We start from the raw sequence: 27,563 nt of genomic DNA on the forward strand, positions 1-27,563 counted from the left end.
TGGTGGAGTTCCCTGTAGTGTAGTTCTAGTCCCTCATCAACGTTGCCTTGCTAACAAGCTCAGCAAATAATCCCGTCCGAGCAAGGGAGAGGGTAAAGGACGAAAGATACCTCAAGGAACCAGCACCGAGGCCGTTTTACTGGGACAGGATTTTACATTCATTTATTTCGAAACACTCCCTTGGACAACTGACTACATGTTCCACAAGTGAAAGAAGGGAGACGGGCTTTTTCATAGCCTTTAAACTGGTATGTTTCGAGAATTGTATCAGGTTTTGCTAATAGGCTAACGTTAACATTTGTTGCCCTTTGCTTGCTTTTTGCTAGCCCGAGTTTACGCCACACACAGCTGAAAAAAAAATCTTAGTCTGGCCTGTGGTTCAGTCTCTGAATATAATATTATTGAATGGTCGTCTCAAGCTTAACGTTAACGGAAAATGTTACGTTAAGGTTATATCAATATTAGACAATTGCGAGGCGCTGAAGTCTGTAGCAGCTAAACGTCCTGGCCAATGTTGGTGTTTGTTAGCAATGGAAGAGTACCATTAACGTTGAGCCATTCACTTATCGAGCTTCAGTTTCCAGCAATCTGAAATAAAACATTCTGCCGGTACGCTGGGCAATAATAATTTAACACGAACTTTCTATTGACATTGACAATTAGCTTGAAACAAAGAACACAACGTTGCTAGTTTTTGCGAGCAATCTCACCTTATAGGTAGCATTAATTTGTTTTGACAATACCCCCTAAATAGGATGCAAAGTAATCTTTCGAGGTTGCATCACATTTTCTCTGTTTTAATAACTGCTGTGATATCATACTGGGTGGAAGTGAATCCATTTTAGACGATGTTATTGAATGGTAACAACGTGCAAGTTAACGTCATTGCTGAACCCTGTTCACGTTAATTCGACGTCAATTTATTTTCTCCTTACAGATCGGATACATTGTATTAAAGTAACTATGGAACATTGTTTGCCTAGTGCTAGACTAGGATGGTGACAACTGTAACGCCTGACTTGATTCGGTACAAACGTTTTTGTTGTTTTCTCTAAGTTAGGGTTTAGTCTGTAGGCAGCTGGCAACATCGAAAGTTTGCTGACATTCAAAACATTTTACATTGTGTGCTTTTTGATCGCCATGGAAATAATATGATACAGTGATGTTTTTGTAGGAGCCATTTGTTATTACCGATAAACGTTACGACAAATTATGTGGAGTCCGTGTTATATTGCAAGACAGGATGTATTGGATGATACGCACAAGCCGTCCTCTTTGTTTTGTAGCTTCGCCCTCAGTACATTTCGCACGTGTCGGAGCGTGTGACCGACTCTGCTCGGACTCGGGAGATGCCACGGGAGGATTTTCCCCCTCTCATGTTAGTTACTGCTGTAACTCTTTATCCAGCTCCGTTCTGAATGGAAATGTGCTGTATGCATACGGTTTTACAAGTCGGCACAAGCATTCACAAGAGCTGTAGCCTGTAGACTAGTGTATCGTTTCATGCTATCTGGTGAAAGTGCATCGTTAAGAAGCGATCTGTAAATGGTGTAAGTTAGAGATGAAAATCCCATAACATCTCCATTTAATTCATCCGCATGCCCCACGTTTGGGGAAACTGTCCAGGTCTTTCTTAATTTGAAACTGCGAACTGTTAAGTTTCTGTTATTTTGACTCTGATCTGAAGCAGGCTCCTATGCCAAGTCCTGGTCACCCCTCTTCTGTTCCCTACTTGCACATCCCTCCATGTGTTTTCACTCCTCATTAAACTTATGTTGGGGTGAAGGGATCCTGGGAACAACTTAAATGCTCTAGTAGTCTATGACAAGCTCTCTCTTGTGCATGGTGCAGATCACATCTCCCATATCTGAGTAATGGCTTAATGAAGCCAAAAGTATTTGTCAAGGTGCTATTATAGATGCTTCTATGTTGGTGGGTGGACTCCACATCAATACCAAACTGGGTCTGTCTCTCTTTACAGACACAACCCCTTTACTTGCCAACCACACTTCTTCCCTTTTGGGGAGTCCCAAAAGCAGCATGACATGCCATTGGAAACATATCACAACTGTGACTTAGAAGTGAAAGTCTTCCTGGCCTTCTCTTTAAAAATGGAGAAGAAACACACCCAGAGATTATGTGGGATTGTGGATTCGGGGCGCAGACTTGGAAAGTACTCTCTGTCCACCATTTTGATGCCACGTTGTGTGTGTTTGGGGCATGTGGTTTTCTTCTTGGCCGGACTGGTTTCTCTTCAACACATGAGTTGTGTTTAAAACACAGCCTCTTGAAGTCTGATCCGTACCTATACATTTTTACAATGCCCCATACCTTCCTTGGTGACCAGAGACAGACATGTCTGTTGAAGATGGCCAAGCAACAGCACATGTAAAGATGGTAGTCTGTTATTTGTGGTCATTTTGATATGAATTAGAGGGGGGGAAAATCCTTACACAGACCTGCTAGTTGATTTGAGTGTGTAGGAGCATAATGCAATGGCAAAGGGCTGTTCATTTATTTAATATGATGTTTATAAGAAAAAATGATTTCTTCCACCTAAAAACGTTGACCTTTGCATGCGCATGGACGTACTATACATTTCACTGATATCAGTAATGACATTCTGAATGGTTTGCTTGAATTGAATTTTCGGGTTTTTCTTGGAAACCATAGTCAAAGACATTTATTGCTCAGGCACTTACTTGAAATGGCCTGAATTCCATGCCACCCACTCCCCCCAACCCAGGTGGTCAGCAAATCTGAAACTATTGTAACATGACAATTAGTAGCTTCAGCATTGTTTGAGTAGACATGATTAACAGCTAGGCCTACTTGGTACTGTTTGAATGAAAGCATACTGTCAGATTTGGGCTTTGCTATTAGATTCATCATTTGAAATTCTCTATCCTCTTAACATCTTGGCAAAGCCTGCATTGCATTATATTGTACCCCATTCAAAAAAGTACCTTCAGTTGTAAAATCTGCTGTTGTCAGCCTGCAATCTTAATGGATGTCTGTGGGGGGAAAAAAAGCTTAAGCAACTCCTGTCTAAGACAAGAATTCTCTGGGAGGATATAAAGCAACGGCACAATTTCCTGTTAGCCAGGAATAGCATGCATCTTCTGATGTCTTTCTCTGTTAAGGTTTGCAACAAGAATAGCTATAGATGCTTCTTCCTTTTTCACCAGAGTTATGTGGGCCAAGTTGCTGTTAGCGGTCGCATTTAAATATGGCAAAGGTAGTAACGTCATAGGTCTAATAATCAAGAATCCGGAATAGCTTGTCCTGTGTGATTATCTGGGTTATGAAGAGAATAATGCCTTACACATCAGCATATTTGCATATGAGCCTAGGCAATCAAACAACATTATTCAGAATGGCATAGGAATTTCCTATTGAATTGGGAATTGAATTCCCGAACATATGTGCTTTAAATTGTTATGGGCTCATATATCGTCAATGTCAGTGACTGCATGGATTGATTAATGTAGATAGATAGATAGATAGATAGATACTTTATTGATCCCCAAGGGGAAATTCAAGACTCTTATGACAAAGTATTGCATGGTACAGTACAGTATAATGCACACTTCATTACTTTAACCCTCTCTGTTATTACCCTCCTACGTTGCAACAGATATAAGAAGCGGGCAACTTAAACAGGTCTGATGAGAGGGTCATTTGCCCATGTAAATAAAGTGGCACAAATCATGGCCAAAAAATTGAGTTAATAATAAATGAGGGCAGTCACCATTTATAGTCACCTGTAACTACACCACGTGTGCACCGGCCCTCCTTGATCTTGTTTCTACTCACTGCGCTGAGGAGGTTAATCTCCAGCACACCTCCCGTGAGGTGTAGCGCACATGGCATGAACAATATTTTTTCCCCCTTTCACTCACAACAGGAAGCCTGGTGGCTTATACAAGCTTCCTGAATTACACACACACACACACACACACACACACCAGATTTCGGCAGCCTGACTGCCATTTCACTCTGCAGAGCCGGGAGGGAAAGGTGTAACACCACCACTTTAGTGTGGTGCTGTCGCACACAGAACCTCAGTGTTCCGTTGCCAGTGGCAACATGGTGGTCCATGTAAGCTTTTAACACACATATCTTATGTGACAGCAATGAAAGAGGATGCTCACTTGTCCATATTATGAGTACTAGTGGTCCAGAGACATTTGTCGTAAGACATACTGTAGGGCTTTCCCCGTCAAACTTGACCATTGGCCATCTTCCTGCATACAGTCAAGATTGCCTCAAAGTGTCTTGGAATACATACCTCAACTGGCCTATCTTACTGAACAGGTTTATTGCAGAGTGAACAATCTAGTAATAATGCCTCTCCCTTTCTCTCCCCACCTGTAATTTATTTTCAAGTGTTGCAATATTTTCTTGCTGTTAGGCATAAAATGGTCTCTTTTGTGAAGTGCCTTGTGGGAAAAAGTTATAATTTATTATGTTCTCTAAAATAGCTATATATAAAAAAAAAGGCTGACACTAGAGACAGTATCTTAGTTCTGGCACAGACTCATATGAATACTTTGTCATACCTGCTGAACATTATCATTTAGGCCCTGTCCTACAGTACTACACTTCAGTTCTGGTGACTAAAACCTGGCCACAACAAAGTTGCATTTGTTCATCTGTTCACAAAAAAGTTAAGGCTAAACCTACGCTTTAAATTGCCACCAAAAATAGCTGCACACTGTTGAGATGGCTTAAGCACTTATTACATCAGGTAGGCTATGGCAAGAAAGCCACTTTGCCATTCCATTCCTGCTCACAAATTACTCCTACGGTAATCACATCACCTTTTTATATATCACTAATGCATGCCTAAGTGGCCACACACACACACACACACACACACACACACGCACACACACACACAGTGTGATTTAGTATCAAGAGTGGACTTTTCTGTTTGCCACTTGCAGAGCCCCAGTTGCAGTGTGCAGTAAAAATGACCTCTAATGCGTTCCTGGCTGTTTTGAGCCGTTAGTAACTGACATGTGTGTGTGTGTGTGTGTGTGTGTGTGTGTGTGTGTGTGTGTGTGTGTGTGTGTGTGTTGTGTGTTTGTCTGTGTGTGAATGTGTGTGTGTGTGTGTGTGTGTGTGTGTGTGTGTGTGTGTGTGTGTGTGTGTGTGTGTGTGTGTGTGTGTGTGTGTGTGTGTGAATGTGTGTGTGGGGGTGCTGGCGTCATTTACAGCCTGCTTCATGCTGCTGCTGGATTAAAGCGGGATCTGCTGTTCAATCTGTCTGACCCCACACCTGGAGCTCATTAGCAAAATAGTGGCGTTTCATTCTTTTTTTTATTGCCTCAATCAAAAATCTATTCTCTTAAGTATACCTACCTACCTTCTTTTTATTTCCATTTTCAGTCAAGTAAGTACATCTGGCATTATCACAGGGTTTCTCATCGGATTCTCTCTCTCTCTCTCTCTCTCTCTCTTTCTCTCCCCCGCCTGCTCTCTTGAGTGTCTGTGTTGCTTAAACATGTTTCATCATAAACATCACCATGTGTCAGTGTCCTCTCCCCTCCCTAGTTGTTTTTGGCAAAAGGACATTTCATTTCCCACTAAAGCAGTTTTCCCCTCGAGTCATCCTGTGTTGAATGAACTCCTCACAGAACCAGCATTACTTTTGAGATCTGGGATTTTCTCAACCAATACGTTAAAAGCGTTTCCCAATTTCATGGAGACAAAATGTTCTTTTTTCGCTGTTTGATGTACACAGGCACGTAATGTAGCTAAACAGCGTTTTAGCTCTTTGATTGTCCTTCACCACAACTGACTGGGTGGCCTTCCCTCCTCTCCGCACACAGGTTGAGCCAGAGCGGACCCCCACCTCCACTGCTTGGCAGGCGTGTGGAAGATGAGTGGCGGCATGGTGGCAGTGCCCAGCCCTCTGGCCCCGCGCTCGGTCTCGCCCAGGCTGGCAGTGCCCGTTGTGCTACTGCTGGCCACGCTCACCAGGGCCCACGCGTCAGGTAAGAGCTGCCACAGACTCCTGCTCCTGCCAGATATGGCTGCTAACACACACACAGACGCGCACACACACTTGCGAATGTCATGCGCACAGACACAAAGATATGAGTAAACAGCTACTCCTACTCTATTTCACACATATGACACTAGTCTAGTTCCAGCTAATGCTTCTACCCTGTTCACACATACATACAGAGAGCTGAGCATTTTGTAGCCTATGTATTTACACTAAATCAAAACGCACAAATACATGTGTTGGTGTACATGTGTCTTTTGTCTGTAATTGTAGCCATGTGATGTGAGTCGGTGTAGAGAACTGGACCTTTTGATTCTGGTTCAAGTTTCTGGTGAATTCTGTGAGCTGAGTGGGTGTTTTCGCTTCTGGGAAGTGAGCGCTGAGTGTGTGTGTGTGTGTGTGTGTGTGTGTGTGCACCAGCGATAAAGAGGTAAAATGGGTCTCATTGCTGTTTACACAGTTTGATGGTGAAATATGGCTGAGGGGAGGCAGCAGAGGAGCCTTCTTAGGAAGTGTGTGTGTGTGTGTGTGTGTGTGTGTGTGTGTGTGTGTGTGTGTGTGTGTGTGTGTGTGTGTGTGTGTGTGTGTGCGTGTGTATGTGTGTGTGCAATCTCGCTCCCTGCAACCCACCCCTCCCCCATCTTTCCCCGCTGTGTGTGCGACTGTGCGCTCATGTAGTGAGCGGTGGCAAATGTCCTTGCCCTGGCACTGTGATGATGTGATTCTGGGGTGTGGCAATATGGTCTCCGCGCCTCTAAAGAGGTGAGACCTTTTTTCAAAGGCACGGATTGATTCCATCGTTATTTAAAGACCATTTGATGCCTTTCATGTATTTTTAAATGCACTCTCTGCCTCTGCCCAAAGATAGATGCAAAAGAAACGGAATCAAACAAAAACAAAACAAAACAAGACGCCCTTGATATTGATGCATCCGCTTACAAACACCAACTCGCCTTTCTGTCCTTGTGTGCACTGATGCTCCAAGGGCTGGCGGGAGTCACCCATCCCCTTACGCAATGCAGCCTGCTGCACGAGACACGCCTGCACATGCGCACCGACAGACTGGTAGCCAGATAGATGGATAGATTTAGAGAGAGTGGCAGAGAGGCAGAGACATAGATGGAGACTAAAACGTTGCGTCCCTAGCGACACCGATTCACATTAACGCCTAACGCTTCCTTTATCTACACTGTGCTGAAAGGTGGCACGTGATCTGTCACGGTGCTCCATGCGCTCATGGTGAGAGTTTGTAGAGCATTTAAATGTGAATCTTTGCACCCTCCCCTCTCTCTCTCTCTCTCTCTCTCTCTCTCTCTCTCTCTCTCTCTCTCTCTCTTTCTCTCTCACCCAACCACCCACACACCCACACACACAGACACATTATACACACAAACAAAAGACCAGATGGAAAGAATCCCATTAAAAAAAAAAATGGTCATTAGTTGATGGTCAGCAGATTTGAGGTCCTCTGCTAGCTCATTGTCTGCTGCTGGTCCGTGTGCCTCGGAGCTAAGCCTTTGCTTTGCCCCTGAGCACATCTCTCCCGCTCCCGCTCCCTCTCCCTGACTGCATGCATAATTTACTGTAGGAGATACTGTAGAGTAATCCCCCTGGCATGGCCTTACTGTTCTCGAGATTTTTCTGAATATGAAATGTACAAATTCCATTACATGACTACCGGCTTATGTGCAAAGCTCCTAAATATACAAATTAAGCTTCATTTTTAGGGGGATGAGGAAATAAAGCCTATTTGTTGAGGCAGGAGTCAACCAAACAACCGTGTTTTGATAATCAAAAGGTAATGCAGGAGCCGTTTGAATTTAGCTTGCTAAATGCAGAACCGTGGCCTCAGAAATGTAACATTTAGCCAGTTTTGGAAATGGTTCATGTTCCATTTCTTAATCGAATCCACAAAAGACTCATTCTCATGCGTTCATAATTCATTAGGCTACCCTCCTGAAATAAATCAATTTTGTGTCACTGTGGTAATAGTGGCCAAAACGAGGAACTGAGAATGATGTGTCCTTACACCAGACTTGATGTCTCGACGCACTTTGATGATATAGGGAAGTACACATCAATTGACTCATAAGAGAGGCAGGTGCCATTTGTTCCTGCATTGCACAGCCAAGACCGCATGAACCCACAGACAGCGGTCACTTGCCTAGTTCCAGTCTTGTGTCATAACAAACAGTGGCGAGAGCTAAATCAATTGTATTGGGTCAACACGCGGATGTTTGGGAGGACATTGCTTCAGGGAGAATGGAAAGTGGCTGAAAAATAAAATGGACACATGGTTTTATGGTTCTGGATGACAGTGAATCCTTTTTTGATGAGCTAACTGTAAAGACTTCTGTTTCAGAAGAAATGCTTGACGTTAGGTCGCCATAGGTGTTGAGATTCTGAGATGAGAAACTTCAGCTGTCTGATGAACAACGTAAACAGTAGGACGCTTCATTTGAAGACTTTAAATAAGAACAGTAGAGACACTCCTTTTGTGTGTAATGAGACTGTGTGTGTGTGTGTGTGTGTGTGTGTGTGTGTGTGTGTGTTTGTGTGTGTGTGTGTGTGTGTGTGTGTGTGTGTGTGTGTGTGTGTGTGTGTGTGTGTGTGTGTGTGTGTGTGTGTGTGTGTGTGTGTGTGTGTGTGTGTGTGTGTGTGTGTGTGTGTGTGTGTGTGTGTATTTGTGTGTCTGTGTGTCTGTGTTGGTAAGAGAACAGGAAATGGCTTCCCACTGAGCCACAGCAGCAGAATTGAAGTCAGTGTTTTCAGATCCGTGGCCCCTCAGTGGAAGTTCACTACTTTCCCATCAACGTCCACCCCTCATCCCCCCGCCCCCCCCACCACCACCATAACTCATAGCCCCATGCACCGCCAGGCCCATACAGCCTGATTGGGGTGAGGGATCCTGTTCAGACACGACATGAACTCAGTGACTGCACTGATTTCCAAGTATGTTCACAAGTCCTCATTAGAGTTATAAACACTGACTGAGTGTTGGGTGAACAGGTAAAAGGGGACTTGGCGTTGTGACCTTCCTCCACATTGTGTGTAAAGTGATCTGTGGACTCCCACAATGCAATTCTGTTCAGTTGTGAGACATTGTTTCACTGACACCGAAGTGGCATTGTGGCAAAGTGGCATGGGGCTGGTATACGTAACCTAAATGATTTTATACTTAATATTAGTCATCGGTTACCTATTAGCTTGTATGACAAAAGCAAAGCTAGGTTTTAATATAAAACAAAAATAAAGTAAAAGCTTATTAGTCAAATTGCAAAACACCTTTCATATAAGATTTATATTTGGTGTTTCATAACCACCACATCACACCAGGGTTGCGTGTGGCTCTAGGGGTCGTTGCACTGTTAGCGCCTCTGGAATGACTTCAGTGAAAGGGAAGCCATCATAAATATAGGGTGCTAATTAAGCCGCGGTCTGCCTTTGATTACACTAACTATAGCACAAGGGCTGCTACGGGTGGGTCTCGCCTTCTGCAACTTCAACTGTCTTTGATGGCGACCAATTAGAAAGGAAGCTCTGTAGTTGATGTAGCAGATGTGCTTTGTCCTCTCGTACGTTCTGCAGTGCACTTCTCCCAGTGCAGTGGTGGTTAATGCAGACGCTACTCGCAAACACCATAAACTGGTGCAGGAAGCCAGATGCTTATTTAGCAGATTTACGTTTGTGTGTGTGTGTGTGTGTGTGACTGTGTGTGTGTGTGTGATGGATCTGTTTCGATTGCAAGAAGCAGAGTGCACACCACACCACCAGCATTGAGCTCTGGGGAGGAAGGCTTCTCCTACTGCTGGCACAGAGGGCTAAGCAGTAGCCCGCTCATGCTTCCATCACCATTTACAAACTGACTGGGCATTTCTTAGTTTATGGTGTGTGTGTGTGTGTGTGTACACAAGGTCCTCTGTTACTGTTCCTTTGTGGCCTTCCTCAGTGTACCTTATATGCATACTTCTCAACTTCATGTGTATTTGTGTTCTTTTAACTTCTTTATGAACTCTGTGTGTGTTTGTTGTGTAGGGAGGCTGGTTGGTAGGGGTGTATTTGTTTTCTTGCACCACCCTGTGAGTACACTAGCAGGGTTGGGACTGGCTGTGTGGTCTGGCTGTGTGTGCGTGTGTGTTTGTCAGTGAGTGTGTGTGTATTTTGGGAGTGCACTGCTGTCCAGGGCCTCTCCAGATTGCTGCAAGTGGCGCTGTGAAAGGGCTCCTCTCTCAGGCTGGGCAGCGGGCCGGATGATGAAGCGCACCCATTCACCCCTCTGCTGCCAGCCAGACGCCCAGGGCTGTGCACTGCCCACAGCTGCTGTCCCGGCCCTCAGCTTATCGCGCTGGAGAGCCGACATGCCCGGCCAGGCCTGAACTGGAGGGCATTTAATCATCCACTCGCCATGCCAGCCACTTCTCTGTGCCCTGTAACCTAAAAAGAAAAGTGCTAAAGAGACACGCCGACAGGTAGAGTAATGTTTCGCCCGTCTTGTTTGAAGACCTGCTATCACTTCCTCTACGCTGGCCTGGCCAGGCGATGTGCCATTTGCGACGTCAGCCTGATTGGCTGAACAGCGGTGCTGCAGATAATGCCTGTTTTCTGGAATCTAGCCTGCTGCGTTCCCCGGCGTTGGTGGCAGCACCTGAAGATCCTCAGGCGTCGGTGCGGTTGCGTGCCAGCGTGTGTTTGTGTGAAGAACCTCCAGAGCACACCGCTGCTTAGCAGTCAGACAGTAGTGTCACTCTCTCTCTCTCTCTCTCTCTTCCTGTCTCTCCCTCCCTCGCTGTCCCTCACTCCCTCTCCCTCTCCTTCCTCATAGTTAGCCCAGTAGAAACTTGCTCTGCTGAGGAGTCAACAACAGTGGCCAAATGCTGAGAGTGAGACAGTCAGTCTGTCCCTGTAATGAAAGTGTAATGGACAGAGTTTCATGCGCGCCAACCCTGGGCATTGACTTCTGATCCATTCTATTATCTACTTCTGGATTCAGAGTGCATCCCTCGCTTGTCTTACACTTGGCCTCCCTGATACCACAAAATAATGTGACGGCCTATTCTTTGCAAAGCCAGGGTTGGCTCAAGTCAGGGAGGATTGGGAATTGAAGGGGTAATTAATTGTTTTGGTTGCTCGCTGCTGAGAAGTATCGAGGCTCGATTGAAAGTGCTCCTACTAATGAGTTTTCTAAATTTAGCCTTCTGAATCCCAGTGCCCCGTCTGTCTGCCTGTCTGTTATTGCTCCTCCCTTGGGTGAGCCGTGCAAATCGGAGAGAGAGAGAGAGAAAACCACCACTGACCCAAGTAAAGGCTCTTTTCAAAACAAATCCAGGGAGTTATTGAAACCCAAAACCACAATTGTACTTCATACTAAATATTTATACTTCAACACAAGCACCATCAAAGCTGGAATTCCTAAAAAGGCCAACTGTAGCTAAAATAGAAAGGTTTATGGACCGGTCACAAAAACATAATGGAGGTCCGTAAGTTCAAAACTCACATTTAAATGTAATGCTAAAGTGTTACTGCTTTAAATAAACATCACAGTGACATTGACGGATCACATGACCGCAGATACACACAGCACTTTATATGGACACCATAAATAACACTTGTGTTACCACAACTTATAAGATCATGAAACAGGAAAAAAACAAACATGCTTGCTGCTTTGCCCTTAAGTTGCTGGTCTGTCTTGTCAGTGTGCCTTGAACTAAGGGAGCAACATTGAAGCAGGCTGCTGTCAGGAAGTTGCCACAGAGATGGTACAGTACATTTTGTTCTGTTCTGTCCTGAGTCAGGTGGTAGGGCACAGGAGCATGAAAGCCTGCAGGTGATGCACTCACTACCGACCTGTATCAGCGACACTCTTGTCTGCCTGTCTTTTCGGTCTCTCCCGACTCTTGCAGCAAACTTTTCTTTCTTTCTTTCTTTCTTTCGTTCTTTCTTTCTTTCTTTCTTTCTTTCTTTCTTTCCTTCCTTCTGTCTTTCTTTCTTTCTTTCATTCCTCCCTCCCTCCCTCTGTCAGTATCTTGCTTTTCTTTCCCTCTCTCTTTCCCTCTTTCCAGTCTCCCCGCTCCACATCTGCCCAGTTTTCAAATGCCCTCAATGACCAGCTTGTGCTCGGGGCGGGCCCTCCTCCTGTGCTCCTGGTATGGGTTACTCTGAGGCCGTTCTCAGTGAGAGCACCACGTGTCCCGTGCCGAAGGAAGCACTCCAGTGCAGCGCTTTAGCCTGGGAATGTTTACTCTCTGGACCTCGCACTTCAGACAGCCGGTAGGGGAGCACGGCTGAAACAGCACCAGAGGGGGAAGAATGGCTCAACAGGGCCCCTTTTAATGTGCGTGCATGCCATGCACGTGGAGTGATGTACGCTAACTAGCAGCATTGTGAAATGGCTGTGCAGTGCTCATGGTGACTCACCGTAGCGCTGGGAAGCGAGAGGAACAATCACAGTGTAAAAACACGACAGCATGTCTCGAGCCTGGGAAGGCTCTGGCACTCGAATCCAGACATGAAGACATCATGTTGAAACCCACTCGCTTTGTCACTTCTTTGTAGTCCTCCTCCTCCTCCATCATTTTTTCCACTGTGCCGTTCGTCTTTTATCTGTCTCTGGATGTTATATGTGTCATTGAATCTTGAATTTCCCCTTGGGGATCAATAAAGTATCTGTCTATCTATCTATCTATCTATCTATCTATCTATCTCCATTACTAGCCTATGTTTCTGTTCAGACCTCAAATACAATGGTTTTAGTCTTTTCTTCTGATAATCATGGTTTCCTAAGAAGCATCTTACCAGTCAGTCATGTCAACAACACCAGGTGGTGAATGCATGAGGAATGACCGACTTTTAATTAATTTCTGGTTTTTACTGTTCATTTGTTGTAGCATTGCTACAGTGGTCAAGTCAAGTCAAGTCAAGTCATTTTATTTATATAGCGCATTTAAGGTGCACAGAGTACAACCCAAAGCGCTTGGTCAAGTAGTTAGAGAAAATAGCCTACTGAAACCTGCCTCAGCAACGTGACCGTGGACTCGGTCTGAGTCGATGCTGGCACGGCCCCTGTTAGCAGATGGACAGTAAATGTGAAAGTCAGAAGAATATTTATATATAAATAAATCAAATGGGCTGCACTCCAGCTCACAGCCATTTGTGAGCATACGAGCGTCAACTAAATCGGCTGTAGTCCTCTTTACATGCACAGACTGTTTGATAACTCTCCCGCATTATGAGCACATAGCTTTAACAGAACGCAACATCTTGTTTACTCTGCAAGATAAACAGTTAACCCGTGTCGTCTATGCCACCGTATGTCACCGATGTCTCCGTGCAGCTGCCTGAAGGCTGGGAGGGCAGAAAACGCAACTTTTTTGGAGGTTGTTGAGATCTGTTGGTAGTGAAAAGATTAGCGCTGATGAGTGCTGTTGAGTGAAGGCGAGGCCCTTGGCACTCGGCACATCTGTGCTTGTGCTGCTCCCTGTTCAACACAACGCCCCTCTGTTCTGTTCTGCTCTCCTCCACATTAACCCCAGCTCCAGTGTGACTCCAATTCCAAAGGCTTTGATGTGCTTATGACCACTCTGTGTGTGTGTGTGTGTGTGTGTGTCTCTCTCTCTGTGTGTGTGTGTGTGTGTGTGTGTGTGTGTGTGTGTGTCTGTGTGTGTGTGTGTGTATCGCTAAGGTGAGGGCCCCTCCAACACGTCAATAGATATGTGTTTTTCTCCTTGCTGGTCATGAGATGTCTCTCTCCACCACAGCTTAATACTCATAAGTCTAAAGTTTCAGATTTCCGATCTCTCGCTGTACACCCCCCCCCCCCCCCCCCCCCTCCCCCTTACCTAAACACATGGAAAGTTCAGAGTGGCTAAACAGCGTGTCCGCTTGTCCAGGCCCGATATAGTGGCCTTTGATGTGACACCCCCCCTTCCCCTCCCCTCCCCTAAATAATCATCAAGCCATAAAAATCCTCCTGGCGTTGCATGAGAAGTGGGGAGAGGGGGGGGGGGGGGGGGCAGCATAGCCGTACTCAGCACACCACTGCCACGTGTCGCCGTCCCAATATAGCGCTAGGCAAAGCTGCCGCAGGCCCGGAGACACTGCATCTGTGAGGGAGGGCGCAACCTCTCTGCTCCTGCTCCACCTCGACCTTAACCTCCCCAACTCCATGACCTTTGACCCTCAAGTCACCACATAGTCCCCGCTGAGGTCAAACGCGGAGGAGAGACTGGACGAAGCGAGAGGCACCAGCTGGGAGTTTAGAACCAATGGAACGGGAGCGAGCCAGCGAGCGAGTGAGGGAGGGAGGGAGGGAGGGAGGGGTAGGGGCTCTGAACCGAACAGACACACATGTCATGATTCCTGGCCCCCGCACTCTGCCTTTTGTTGTCGGGGCGGCTAGAGAGCTGAGGAGGTATTTGCCCCACAGCTGTCTTAATGTATTAAGTACCTCCATCTGCTGCCTCAAGGAGGAGCAAGGTGGGGGGTGGTCGGGGTGAAGTTGTCCGGGGACATTTGCAAAGCTCTTTTAACCAACACCCCCCCCCCCATCTCTCTCCAACGGTCGGCCTGTGTGTCGGCCTGCAGATGCAGAGGCGGGGTTGTGTGTTTTGTTGTGTGGAGAGGCGGGGAGGGCAACAAGCTGCTAAAATCTGTCAGTCAGTGACCCCGGCGGGGAACGGACACAAAGAGCAGCACGTGGAGGCCCCAACCCAGACCATTTGTTATTTGGTCTTTCTTTCTTTCTTTTTTTTTTTTGTTTAGAGGGGCGGGGGACAGTGAAGCAAAGGGATATCCTGCAGACGTGTGTGTGTGTGTGTGTGTGTGTGAGTGTGTGTGCGGAGTTATATGTCTGTGCGCATGTGCGGGGGTATGTTGATGTTACTGTGCAGAGCTGAAATATTGAAGTGTCGGGGCTCTGTATTATTTTACTAAGCTGTACTCTGCTGTAAATGACTTCATTATTTCTTTCCTGCCAAGAAGGTTTGAATGTCTTACTAAAATAAACATAAAAGCATATGGTGCAGGAAGAAGGCAGCAGGAGAGAGCATAGGAGAGGGGAGGTGACTTTGAGTTTGGTTTTAAACATCTCAAGCCAAATTGCTGCTCTGCGGTTTGGACCGAATCGCTATTTAGGAGCAGCAGCAGCAGCAGGGATAATTCACAGGACCGTCTCTAAGTGCTGAGGTCTGCGCACAAGTCAGCAAGCCTGGCAGTGGAACAGGAGGGTGAGAGTGAGCGTGCCGTTAAAGTTGGCCATGCTCCGCCAACCAAGCCTGTCTGCCTTTCTTCGGGTGAGCAAGATTCTACTGCTCTTGTGGCTGAAGGCTCTGTTAGCATGTGCTAACCTGCCGCTAGCCCCCCCCCCCCTTTCCCTCACATTCCAGCCGCACACGTCAGTCTCTCCAAAGAAGTGCCCCTCTTTTCTCTGCAGCTGCTATAGCACTCTTTTTCTGTGTGTGTGTGAGTGTGTGTGTGTGTGTGTGTGTGTGTGTGTGTGCATGCGCGTGCGCATGCATGTTTGTCTAAGGCACATACATACATACATAGCCAGCACATTCTTACTCACAACCGCACGTGTATATTCTGATGCACATGTGCTTACACTCTCTCTCTCTCTCTCTCTCTCCCTCTCTCTCTCTCTCTCTCTCTCTCTCTCTCTCTCTCTCTCTCTAAATCCCTCACACACAGTCGAACCAACTTCAGATGACTCAGGCCCGATACCGTGTGTCTGTCTGATGTGCCATGGGCGCTCTGAAATTGGAGACCAAAGTAGAGGCTGCTCCCCCCGGCTCCCTCTGTGCAGATCTCGGCTCGTCTTACAGCCCTGTGAAACAGAGACGACCATTAGCACTTTTTCTCACACACAACAGGCGTGTTGAGTTAAAAAGCAAGGGGGTTTTACTCCAACACGCTTGTACTGTCAGTGGTGTGTGTGTGTGTTTCTTCGGTTTTAGTTTGTATTTCATTTAGCGCAGGGATGTTCCTTTGTGGTCTTTCTACTGCTGGCCTGCGATGCCTGTACTAGTAGTGCTCATCGCCCCCTGGGTAGTGTCCCCTGACGTATGTTTTCAGGATTTAAACCTCTTTCAGTCCATTTAAACCCTTCAGCTTTGATAACAAATCCAATGTTATGGACCCCCCCCCACACACACACACACACACACACACACATACACACACACACACCATCCCATTGTATATACAATCCCCCCCACACACACACACACACAATAAGCAGGGACGTCCCACCCCCTCTGGACACACTCTCTATACATACATACATATACATGCACATGTGCTCTCTCACCGTCTTAGCTGACAGCTTGATGGGCAAAGCCATCAGATTAACAAAGAGAGGGAACAAAAACAACAAACACAAGGGGGAAAAAAAAACAAAGAGGGAAATAAAAAACATCCAGTGGGAATCCTGAACCAAAACATATTTTCCATGGGACACCCAGTGGGTGTAGGGGGGGGGGCCTGGAATTACTGACGCTTTTGTCCCAGTTGGAGCCCTAATCCTGGCCAGGCCCCGACACGGTGGTGTTGTGAATACCCCAACAAAGCCCAAAGCCGCTCCACATCGCAGCCGTGAATTGCCGCGCTGCCGGTGCACAGCTTTAGAGGAAGCCGCTGCCTATAATGAGGGATAATTACGAATTTCGGTTTGCCCCGAAATCCCAGAGTTTGGAGCACGGTAGCAAGTGGTGACAGATGGAGGAAGACTGTGGAGAGTCTGCTTGCTTCATTCCGGTTTTGTTTATTTGCTTGTTTGTTTGTTTGCCCCCCCCAACACACACTGTACACACACACACACACACACTCCTCATCCCTATTCCAACACTTTGATTTGGTCTCACAGTTGTGGACAGGGTTGTGACAGTGCTGTTGCTTGGGCAGGAAATGACTATTGCTAAATGTGAGAAGTTGGCGATTACAGCATTTATTCAACCACATAATCATCTGTTTTTTTTTTAGATTTCCAGTAGCGATAGGGATCATTTGGCAGCCTTATGCTCAGTGTCACTAGTCACACTCCGTACCTCAGCCCTTCCCTTTCACGGAATTCCACAACAATGTTCCCATCCGCCATTGTTTTATCTCGAAACCCTGCAGTGGAAAAAAAAAAAAAAAAATCATATCACTTGCCAAGACCTGTTCCCATCCGACTGATATGTATTAATCCTTCGCCCTTTGCTCTCCTGCTGACTTTGTATACTCTCTTTGGCAAGCCATCACAGTAATCAAGACCGTAGTCTTGAAGACTTCAGACTTTTGATTTTATTTGAGCTCGACAACCACAAACCATATTGAGAGAGTTGTTCTTAAGGTGATGAATGATTAATATTTTGAAAGCTGTAGTCATCAAACACGGTCCTATTACTTAGGAAAGGTCGGGCAAAGGCCGTGAGAGTGAGGTGAGTAAGCAAGGGGCTGCTATGTGCACAACTGCAACAACAACTGAATCAGAAATGTGACTGGGCTGGCTGATGGCTAGTTTATCTTCTACGGTATTTCATGTGTCTTGGCCATTGGCCTTGAACACAGAATGTGGGACAGCTTGGACGAGAAGTTAGATAGACACCAGTCCGTTTTTTGTCCTTCAAAAAAAAGGGGGGGGGTGAGGGGGAGCATTGAAACAAATATGCCATTGTTTCACTGCGCGGGTCCTCCCACCATCACCGTTGGCGTTCTGCTGGCCTCTCTGTGCTCGACACATTTGGCCTTGGCACATTGCTAGTGCTTGAGAGCATCGGGTGTGCAAAACGCATCTCATGCTCAGGTTTGGTCCCCCACAGGATCTTGACGGCTTCCCTTCCCGAAAGACTGTGTAGAGAAAGTACTCTGGGGCGTTGGTCAGGAAGGCAGGGGGATTGTAAAAAGGGTGTTGGTTGCGCCAGATCTTACTGAGCCCATCTTAATCGCCTGATCTCTCAGCTTAAGGAGTGCCGAGAGAGCAGATTAGGCTAGATTGCACCGAAGGTCCTCCTCTCCTCGAGCACAGCCAGCGCTTGTTTTTGTGTTTGTCTGCTTGTGTCACCTCATTGACAATAGGGTTGTCTGCTGCTGTGGCTGTGGCGAGTGATTATAGCTCTGCCTTTAAGGCAGATGGAGGACAAAGGGTTCTGTGTGTGTGTGTCGGTGTGTGTGTGTGTGTGTGCACGCACGCCCCCACCCCCCCCTTTGTGTTTTTGTGTGTTTGAACACCCCCTGGCTGTTTGACGTGGTTCTGTGCAGAGGAGCAGACGATTACAATGAGCTTGGATGACTGCAAAAGGACGTGTGTGCCGTGTGTTTTTTTTGTTGTTGTTTGTTTTTATTGATTTTGGTTGTGTGGACACGGCGGAAATGTGCTTCCTCATTGCTTTTCCCTTACGTCACAGAAGCATCTACCTGACTGGAAAGGCATGAAGGTTATGTAACTACATGTCTTCAGATTCTTCATTCTTGTTTGGTTTTGTTTAGTTTTTTTCTCCAAACTGTCTATGTAATTCTGAGCCTGGCCTCCCTCCTCACTAATTCCACTCTCTGCCACATGGTTCTGGAAGGTGTTCCATTTGACTTTATTCCATTTTATTTATTTCTTTTTTTAGCCTACATGTGCTGTAGTCTACATCTACATTTGAGTAAAACATGTGTGAATCATTGCATTGTTTCAAAACACAAAGCACAGATTTCTCAAGGACTGGGAATTTCCATACACACAACTCAATTGTTCAGCCCAGCCTGCTCTCTAACCCAGTCTAGCCCTCGTTGATTGGTGCACCAGAAAATCTGGGACCCAAATGTCCCTTTGATTTAGGGCTTCCAGACTGTACCCCACAACTGCAGCAAAGATACAGTCTGGCAGAGCCTGGCTATGTGATTCTATTCTTCCACTGAAAATCTAATTTTGAGACCTTTGTCTTGGCAAATTAATTGTCGCAATTTCTACTTTGCACTGAAACCACCAAGGGGCAGTTTGCTGATCAGTGGAAGCTAATGTTAGTCCCCCTGACTGTCGTATCCCACGACTGCATCTTTCTCCTAACCATCCCCGAGAGTGAGCAAGCTACCGCTAACCTGCTAACAGCCTCCTCCTCCTCCTCCTGCCCCCCCTGCAGGATGCCCGCGGCCCTCAGGCGTGCAGCACGGCTGGGTGAACCTGACGGAGACCAATCGGGGCTCGGTCCCCGTGGGCACGCTGCTGCAGTACAGCTGCTACCCGGGCTACATGCTGGACGGGCCCAGCGTCATCACGTGCGCCGCCTCGGGACACTGGTCCTACGAGCCGCCCCTCTGCATACGCACAGACGGTGAGCCAGCACCCTCCCCTCCTCACAGCCCATTTCGCCTTTTGCTCTTTCCTGGCGTGATGTTTCAATCAGCATCTGTGTTATTGATCCTGCCACAACAGTGGTTCAATAAAAAGCTACAGCTTTCAGCGAGGGTCTGTCTCTAGCATTTAGCCATTCAGCCAAGTCTTTTGGGTTAAATGAGTACACTCACTCATAGCGAAGGGGAAGGCCCTGTAAATTGGGTTCTTATTTTTTTTTCTCTATCTGTAGCTTGTCGACCGCCCAGCAAGCCAGAGAACGGGGGTTACACCTGCCACCCCTCCCCCTGCCATCAGTTTACCCAGGGCACGGCTATCGAGTACTACTGCGACGAAGGGTACACGCTCAGGGGGGAGTACAAGTACCGCACCTGCCAGAACGGGGAGTGGGACCTGGGCTTGCTGATTAGCTGTCACCTGATCCAAGACAACATGGTGCAGGGTCAGTGTCTCCTCCTCATGTCTCTCAGCAACAGCTCTGGGGGGGGGGGGGGGGGGGGATTAGAGATAAATGTTGCATTTGTGACATTCTAGGCATGCCTGACTATTAGCCCAATGCTGAGGAAACAAAGCTGTTCTTTGTGTCGTGGTGGTTCTATGAGAGAGCCTCCCTGCTAAGATAACTCCAATATTGACCTTGAGTGGTTATAATGTGAAACTCATCAGGGCACATTTGTGTTACTTTCTTTTCATATGATAGCCACTTAGATGATGTAATGAAATCATACAACCAGATGTTTCATTTCAAATTCTACGAGGCAACGTGCCTCGTTCTGATCTTAATTTAAAATACCTTCTGAATATCCACTGTTGAAAGGTTCCTCGTAAGAGCATTGCTTGGTGAAGGATAATATAACAATGTCACTAGCTCTGTCCTCTCTAAGTCCATCAAGTAAGATGTGAGGAGATCTATTATGTGGGATGTTTTACCTCAGAATTAAAGCAGTGTTGTGTGGAGCTAGCAGGCTAACATGCTAACACTGGCTCTCCTGCTGCCCCCCCCTGCAGGATGCCCACGGCCCTCGGGCGTGCAGCACGGCTGGGTGAACCTGACGGAGACCAATCGGGGCTCGGTCCCCGTGGGTACTGTACTGCAGTACAGCTGCGACCCGGGCTACATCCTTGACGGGTCCAGCGTCGTCACGTGTGCCACCTCGGGACACTGGTCCTACGAGCCGCCCCTCTGCATACGCACAGACGGTGAGCCAGCGCCACGTCACCCTGCTGCGAGTCTGCGTGTCGGTTTTTTTGCTCCTGACTGCTCTCCTTGCTAATTGGTTTCCTCTTGAAGCATCACTTGTCTTGATGAATCATTCATGCAAAGACTGCATATGCTGCTTACAGATACAAAATATCTGTAGAGAATGTATTTTACCTTTGATTTTATGTTTTTGAGGCAAAGCATTAGTCATATTTTGCCAGCTCCACATCTGTGCGTGGCACTAAATCCAATTAAGTTCACAAAATGTATACGGGTTATTCATGTTGTATACAATCCAAGTTTGATAGCTTAATGTTTTGCATCGTTCAGATCAACTTGCATTGTGATGCAGAACAGGCAACAGGCCCATTTTGAACTGACAAACTGAATTGTGTGGGATATATGCAGTATTTGTTTTTTTCTGCAAGATTTGGGTCATGTCCTCTTACTGTGTGTTAACAGGAAACAGCCGTGTGTTTGTGAGCGATAGCGTAGCCCCCTTATAGTCACTGAACCCCCTGCTGCTGTTTCTCCTCCTCCGCAAATGAGCTTTGAAGTTTCACAGGATGCCATTTTAATTAAATTTGTAAATCCATCCTTCTTCAGATTGCCAGCCGCCCAGTGAGCCGGAGAATGGCGGCTATACCTGCCACCCGTCCCCTTGCCATCGGCTGACCCAGGGCACCGTGATCGAGTACTTCTGCGACGAGGGCTTTGCCCTGAAAGGAGAGTACAATTACCGCACCTGCCAGAATGGGGAGTGGGACTCGGCCATGCAAGTCAGCTGCCACCAAAGTCAAGGTGAGTCCTTCCTCTTGGCCCGAACCCGAATCCTTTTAGCAGCGTGAAATCCAATGCACTTTATAGTCTTACACAGTTTTATACATTTTCTGGGTAATGAAATCCATGACCTTAGTGGTCGAAGGGTGATCATGCACAGGACAATTGTTTTTAGTCTTTCCCATTAGTATCGGCCATCATTGGGCAAATTCGATATTCCCATTGGAATTGGGTAACGTTGGTATTCCCAACTTTCCCTATTGATATTTGCCAAAGGTTGCTCTATGCATCACGTTGAGCTTCATCAGATGGGCGTTTAATTTTGGACAAACAGTTAGGCAAACATTCGCGGGCAAATTTGAGGCAAGCGGGAAAAAACTGTTTACAAAACACTTGCTTTTGTTTACTTTTTCCTGACCACGTTGTCTCAGCTGTGCTGAAAATGCGTTCCAGTTCATTTCCCCTCTCTGGGTTCACCTCATGCCTGCTGATGTGATGTGCGCTCATCCAGCCTCCCCTGCTCATCTCACCTGCTGCTGTGTGTGTGTGTGTGTGTCTGTGTCTGTGTGTGTGTCTGTGTGTGTGTGTGTGTGTGTGTGTGCCCTGACAGGGAAGGACGAGCACTCGCCGCTGGCCATGCCGGCGCTGTCCATCGTGGCGTCCACGGCCAGCTCCGTGGCCCTCATCCTGCTGCTGGTGGTGCTGTTTGTGCTGCTGCAGCCCAAACTCAAGTCCCTGCACCACAGCCGGTAAGTGCCACCGCTGCAGGTGACATCTAAAAGCTCGTTAGCTTTCTGACATTTCATTTTTTTTTTAAGTCTTTTTTAGTAGGATTTCATTTCTTGTGTGTTTTAATGTTTAGGACAACTGAAATATTTAAAACTCAAACGCTGATGTATTCAAGTTTCCTGAAATCACTGAATTTTCAGTTATCATGTGACTCAATTGGTGACTCAGTGCACCAATAATCATGGTTTGACTATTATTTTGGACGTAGGTGTTATTGGTGAGTGGTGTTGGTGTCGTGTTTAAATTCATTGTTACGTGATCATCATGTGAAGAAGGGATAAGCACACCTTCATTACATCAGCCTGATTTGTCACCCCGACAATGCACTCTGAAGTTCTGCACCACCCTGCGAAAATGTTTTCATGACACTATATCACCAGCTTTATCACCAAAAGTTACAAACGCATATGCTTTATCAACTGTTTAGTTGGTTTAGAGTCATTAACTGACAGCAGGCTTGCTAGAGCAGTTAATTGTATGGTTGTAAAATCACACAATTATTGTAAAATGCACAATAATTATTTCACAGCAAATGGGAAGGGAGGGGAGGGGAGGGGAGGGGAGGGGAGATGGTGTAAATATATATTATAAATAAATAATTGTATTGATATAGAAGATCTAAAATGGTTATTTTCATGCCATTTTCTTCTCATAACTGCCCCAAAAGGTGTCTCTGGCTTCTCATGCAGGTATAGTGCAACAAACAAGAAAACTGCATTGAGTGCAGTTTGATGATGTAATGCAGTGAAATATTATGAACTTCTGTCCGCCCCTCTAAAAGCTCCGGTTGATATTTTATTGACTTCCACTGCTAGCCCCGCATATTGTGTAGCTGTCTTATACTGTGGAAATGTTGAGCTTAGGAGTGTAGATGGGCGGGTGGGTGGATGGATAGATAGATAGATAGATAGATAAATGCATTGAAAAACAAACAAACAAAAACAAATAAATAAATCTAAACACCAAACCAAAAGAAAAACAGTGAGATTAATTTTCTGCATCTGAGACTAGATCACATCCATTTCCTATGATGATGCCGCCTCTAAGTACAGTTGGCGCTGCACGGGGGACGGGCTGGGCTGAACTCTTGCTCTCCCCGGGGGCCGGGCTCTGCCCTCTAATCCCATGTTGCGTAATCGCCACAGCGCTGAGCCTTGGTATTATGGACCGGTCAGGCGGACGGTCGCAGTAATTGACTCACACGTCCGCCGCTCGCGTGCAAAAAACGTGCATGCGTACGTTTGCGTGAGCCAGTCGTAGTCTCTTTTCTGTCTTTATTATCAGCCAGTCCCAAGCATTTGGATCCCCTGCTAAACTGGGTTGAGCTGAAAGTATCTCTGTGGTCCGGGGAATTAAAAAAAAAAAACACCTTACGCTTGCTCTTGCGTGCCTTTAATTTGTATTTATGTATACAAATCATTCTCTCATTGTCTCGTCTCTTCTCTTTCTCTCCGTTTGTCCCTCTAGACGTGAGCAGGGCGTGTCGGGCCAGCCGTCGTCCATCGTGGTGGAGGGCGTGCAGGTGTCGCTGCCCTCCTACGAGGAGGCCGTGTACGGCAGCAGCGGCGTGGCGACCGCCGCCTCCTCCTCCTCCTCCTCCTCCGCGCCCCAGGAGTCCCGCGTGCAGATCGTGCTCTCCGAGGGCCCCCAGTCCGACGGCGGCTCCCAGGCCGACTGCCGCCTCCTCCCCTGCACCTCCTCCTCCTCCTCCTCCGCCTCGTCCTCCGCCGGCTCCTCGCGCTCCCTGCGTCACGCCGAGACGGTGCTGGTGCACCCGGCGCCCTCCTGCTCGTCCTCGTCGTCCCCGTCGCCCTACTCGCCCCCCTCGCCCTGCTCCTGGGCCGCTGAGCAGCCCAGCTCGTCAGGCGCCAGCGCCGCCGCCGGCCCCCTGGCCCACGACTCGGAGAGCAGCGACCAGCACAGTCTGCTCTCCCTCACCTCCTCCGAGGACTTTGCTGACGGTATGTGACCACATACACACACACACACACACACACACACACACACACACACACGTGATTAGTTTATTTGTGTGTAAAGAAAAAGTATATAGAAGTCTGCACACTGCAGCTCCCTTACAATGCAATTTTTTTTTTTAAGAAATTCTCAAAACAGGGACTTTTCGAGCTTTATGCCATAGGACACAAGCAGTGGCCCACACACTTGAGTTCTTGACACACTTGAGATACTTCATGCATGCTGTATTTGTGCGTGTATCTGGCTACCACATATTCAAAGCCGTGCTTGACTTAATAAAAGTACACTTTTGTTATGTGATCTCTAATGTCTTCACCCCCTCCTCCCTCATTCTCTTGCAGATATTCCTTTGTTGAAGGAAGCCTAAAGCCTATTCGCAAAACAACACCCCCTTACCCTGCTGATGCCAACGAGGACTATGGCCTCCGTAGCCTTCTTCTCAGAGCACCCCGGACCCCCTCCTCCTCCTCTGACCTCCATGGGCCAGGCCAACAACGCTGGCCAGGGTCTGCTCTTCGCTCTATCTGTACACTGCAATGACCACCTTTCCCAAAAAAGAAAAAAAGGAAACTCCCAGACTATAAGGCCGGACAGCTGTAGGCTACAGCTGTCATTCGCTCAGCCATTGCTGTCCCAGAAAAGAGAAATCCCGCTCACTCAAATGACCACCGGCAAACGGCATAGAATTACACACTTTAAAAGAGATATGTACAAAGGCATACATAGGAAAAAAGTCACCCAAGGTTTTATTTTTATTATTATTATTTGTATCAAGTGTTTTTCTTCCTCAGAAATGTTTTTTGCCTTTTTCCCCTGCCCCTTTTAATGGCACACCGCAACTTTTTACCAATAGCTCTGTCAGTGAAAAGGCTTGCACCAGGCTGTATGACATGAAATGTCAAAAAATCAAACCTTTCATATTTAGAAGACTGCTTGTGTCAAGGAAACGACTGATCACGCGGCCCGTCTCAATGTGGTTGTGAAGTTCTGAGGGAGAACAAGAAGATGATGGACTGTCACAAGCTTGGGCCCTGTCGTCCTTTCTGTACGTTGCATGCAGCTGTTAGTCTGCCTCACAGGAAAGCTTCATCATTGGGGGACACAGCAGGGAAAGGAGAAGCATGAACTTGGCACTCCATTTCCCAAGATGCAGCACTGGCTACGTCTGCTTTAGTAACGTGGGATCCTGTTAGTGTTGCGCCTGCAAAGAATGATTCTCACTCACTGCACCAAAAGAAATGCTGGCCTTTTGATTTTGGTTTGGTCACACAGACAAACACACACACACACACACACACACACACACACACACACATACAAAAGTATATGTGCTGTGCTACTTCTATGGCATGATTATGGTTTCTTTTAATGGTGTTTATTTTGGTGTGTTTTCCTAAATGTGGGGAAAAAATGTCTGTGTGCTTCTGAATGCCAGTTTTTCTCTCACCATCGTCACTGTTATGGAATGCCATCATTTCACATGGTTTCCGTGTGTGTTTGTGTGTGTGAGTGAGTTTTCCTCATTAAGGCTGTGATTATCAGTCTGAAGTTGTGTCTGTGTATGGGATTAAACTGCAATATTTATGATCCCATCAGAGAAATTGGATCGCTGTCCTATCATCAGAGTGACTGGATAACTCCGTCTCCCTCCATTAGCCCCTAGCTAGCATGCTAAGACGTGGTCCCTCACCGGTTTTGTTCATCTGCGTTGGATTTGAAATGCTTAAGTATTATGCCAGGCATTATTAGTTGACCATGAAATCAGCTTTTCCCCCCCTCCCGTATCAACACCGGATGAGGAATCAAAAACAACCTATTGTGATGTGCTTACCTACTAATAGTATGAAACAAGCTTTACTCATGGAGGTTATGGTGGCAACTGGAAAGCTGTTAACTCTGAAAAAGAGTTAACAGAGTGTCAGCTGAAACAAAACAAAAAAGTGAAGAGTTGTTGTCATCGACGATTATAGTCGCTTCGCTACTTTGGATTGCTTTGGTTTCAGTCCACATGAGCTGGCTGTTCCAAAGCCCCTGGTTTCCCTCCGATGCATGTAAATTCCAAATTGATTGTAGATGGTAGCGGTGGGTTCCAGGAAGCATGTTCTAACAGGGACCTCGTGATGGGAGCCGGTATCAGATGGGTGAATCAGTTCAGGGTGGCTGCTTTAGAAGAGTGCTTGGTCTGTGCCCCAGATGCTTGTGAACATAGCAGCGAAGATTAATTTCTCAGACATGAGCAGAAGTTTGACACTACTGCAACACACTGCAGTAAAGAGTGGACTTTATCAGTATCTTACCCGTGTGTGTGTGTGTGTGTGTGTGTGTGTGTGTGTGTGTGTGTGTTTCAGTCAGTCAAGTGTAAACTGGAGCGGATTGTCTTTCCAAGTTAATGGAATTGCCTTGTGATGAATTAACAGTTGTTGATCAACCACCCCGAGAAAACTTGGCTGTGTTTTTTTTGCTGTGATTGCTGTTCCTTGTTTGGTGAAGGCAGAGGAAAAACAATAGCAAACTTGGTATTCAAACCCAACACCCGATTTTTGCGCCCTTTGCTTTTCTTTGGTTTTTGCCTGTCAGTGGGTATATGAAGGCAAAAATAGTGATGTTGCCTTAAAAACAGCATTTTATAAGTTAAAAGATAATTTCAGAATTTTCTTTTCCTGTCTGGTTTACTTCATGATCTTGAGAAACTGTCATTGTCTCCCAAATGACTGTATGTTAGTTTTCTATGCATAAACACTGTCATTGTCTCCCAAATGGCCTTATGTTAGTTTTCTAACAGTCTTGTGGGTATTTCTGTTCTTTTTTTTTTTTTTTTTTTGAGGAAGGGGATGTTTGTTTCACTCTGTTTTCCAGGGACACGACTCAAGAATGTCCACATATCTGTTTATTGTCCACTCCAAACACTTTTCCTGTGACTGTGACTTAAAAAAAAAAAAAAAAAAAAAACATGAAACAATGTCAGAGCACCTGATTATATTTTTTCTTTCCTTTGATACTTTTCAGAGATTGAAGAGATCTCATTTCTAGTCCCAAGTCACCGTTGTACGGTGCTTGCCCTCTGATGAACGGAACAAAACAATCCCCCCCCCCCCCCCCCCCTTTTTATCCCATTTCACTGCTTTTACTTTTACTTTCCCTCTGTACATTGCGATGGGTGTGAAGATAGTATTTTAATATTTGTATAAAGTTTAATTTAATTCTACAATGTACGTGTGTATATAACTATTTCTAATAAAAGCTTTCTTTGGACATGTGATACGCACTTTGCATTTTTTTTTTTATATAAAAGAATGATGACTGCTATGCCTAGTAGACATGTTATTCAGGTAATTTTCCTTGTGTTTCAACAATTACTAATTAAACTACAGAGATCCTCTTTGAGATCTTCAATCTATTTAAATTTATTTAGAAAGAAGTAATTCAATTTTACCATCTTGTCTGGTGATTTAAAGGTCACCTTGCTCCACCTAGTGGTTGAATCT

General features: G+C 46.3%; 1 protein-coding gene across 2 annotated transcripts; it reads left to right on the forward strand.

The window, feature by feature from the left end:
- susd6 (sushi domain containing 6) lies at nt 1-27,335 on the forward strand. Of its 2 annotated transcripts, XM_062550422.1 has the most exons (9): nt 3-248; nt 5,838-6,002; nt 19,120-19,311; nt 19,564-19,773; nt 20,340-20,531; nt 21,139-21,333; nt 21,923-22,061; nt 23,569-24,062; nt 24,420-27,335. In XM_062550422.1, exons 2-9 carry the CDS (start codon nt 5,888-5,890, stop codon nt 24,443-24,445), a joined length of 1,563 nt encoding a protein of 520 aa, XP_062406406.1. In that variant the 5' UTR covers nt 3-248; nt 5,838-5,887; the 3' UTR covers nt 24,446-27,335. The 2 variants fall into 2 exon arrangements, with proteins under 2 accessions (XP_062406407.1, XP_062406406.1); XM_062550423.1 differs by lacking the exons at nt 19,564-19,773; nt 20,340-20,531 and having other exon boundaries at nt 1-248.
- Nucleotides 27,336-27,563: the final 228 nt, after the last annotated feature.

This window comes from Sardina pilchardus, chromosome 12 (assembly GCF_963854185.1).
Source record: "Sardina pilchardus chromosome 12, fSarPil1.1, whole genome shotgun sequence".
Taxonomy (NCBI): Eukaryota; Metazoa; Chordata; class Actinopteri; order Clupeiformes; family Clupeidae; genus Sardina; species Sardina pilchardus.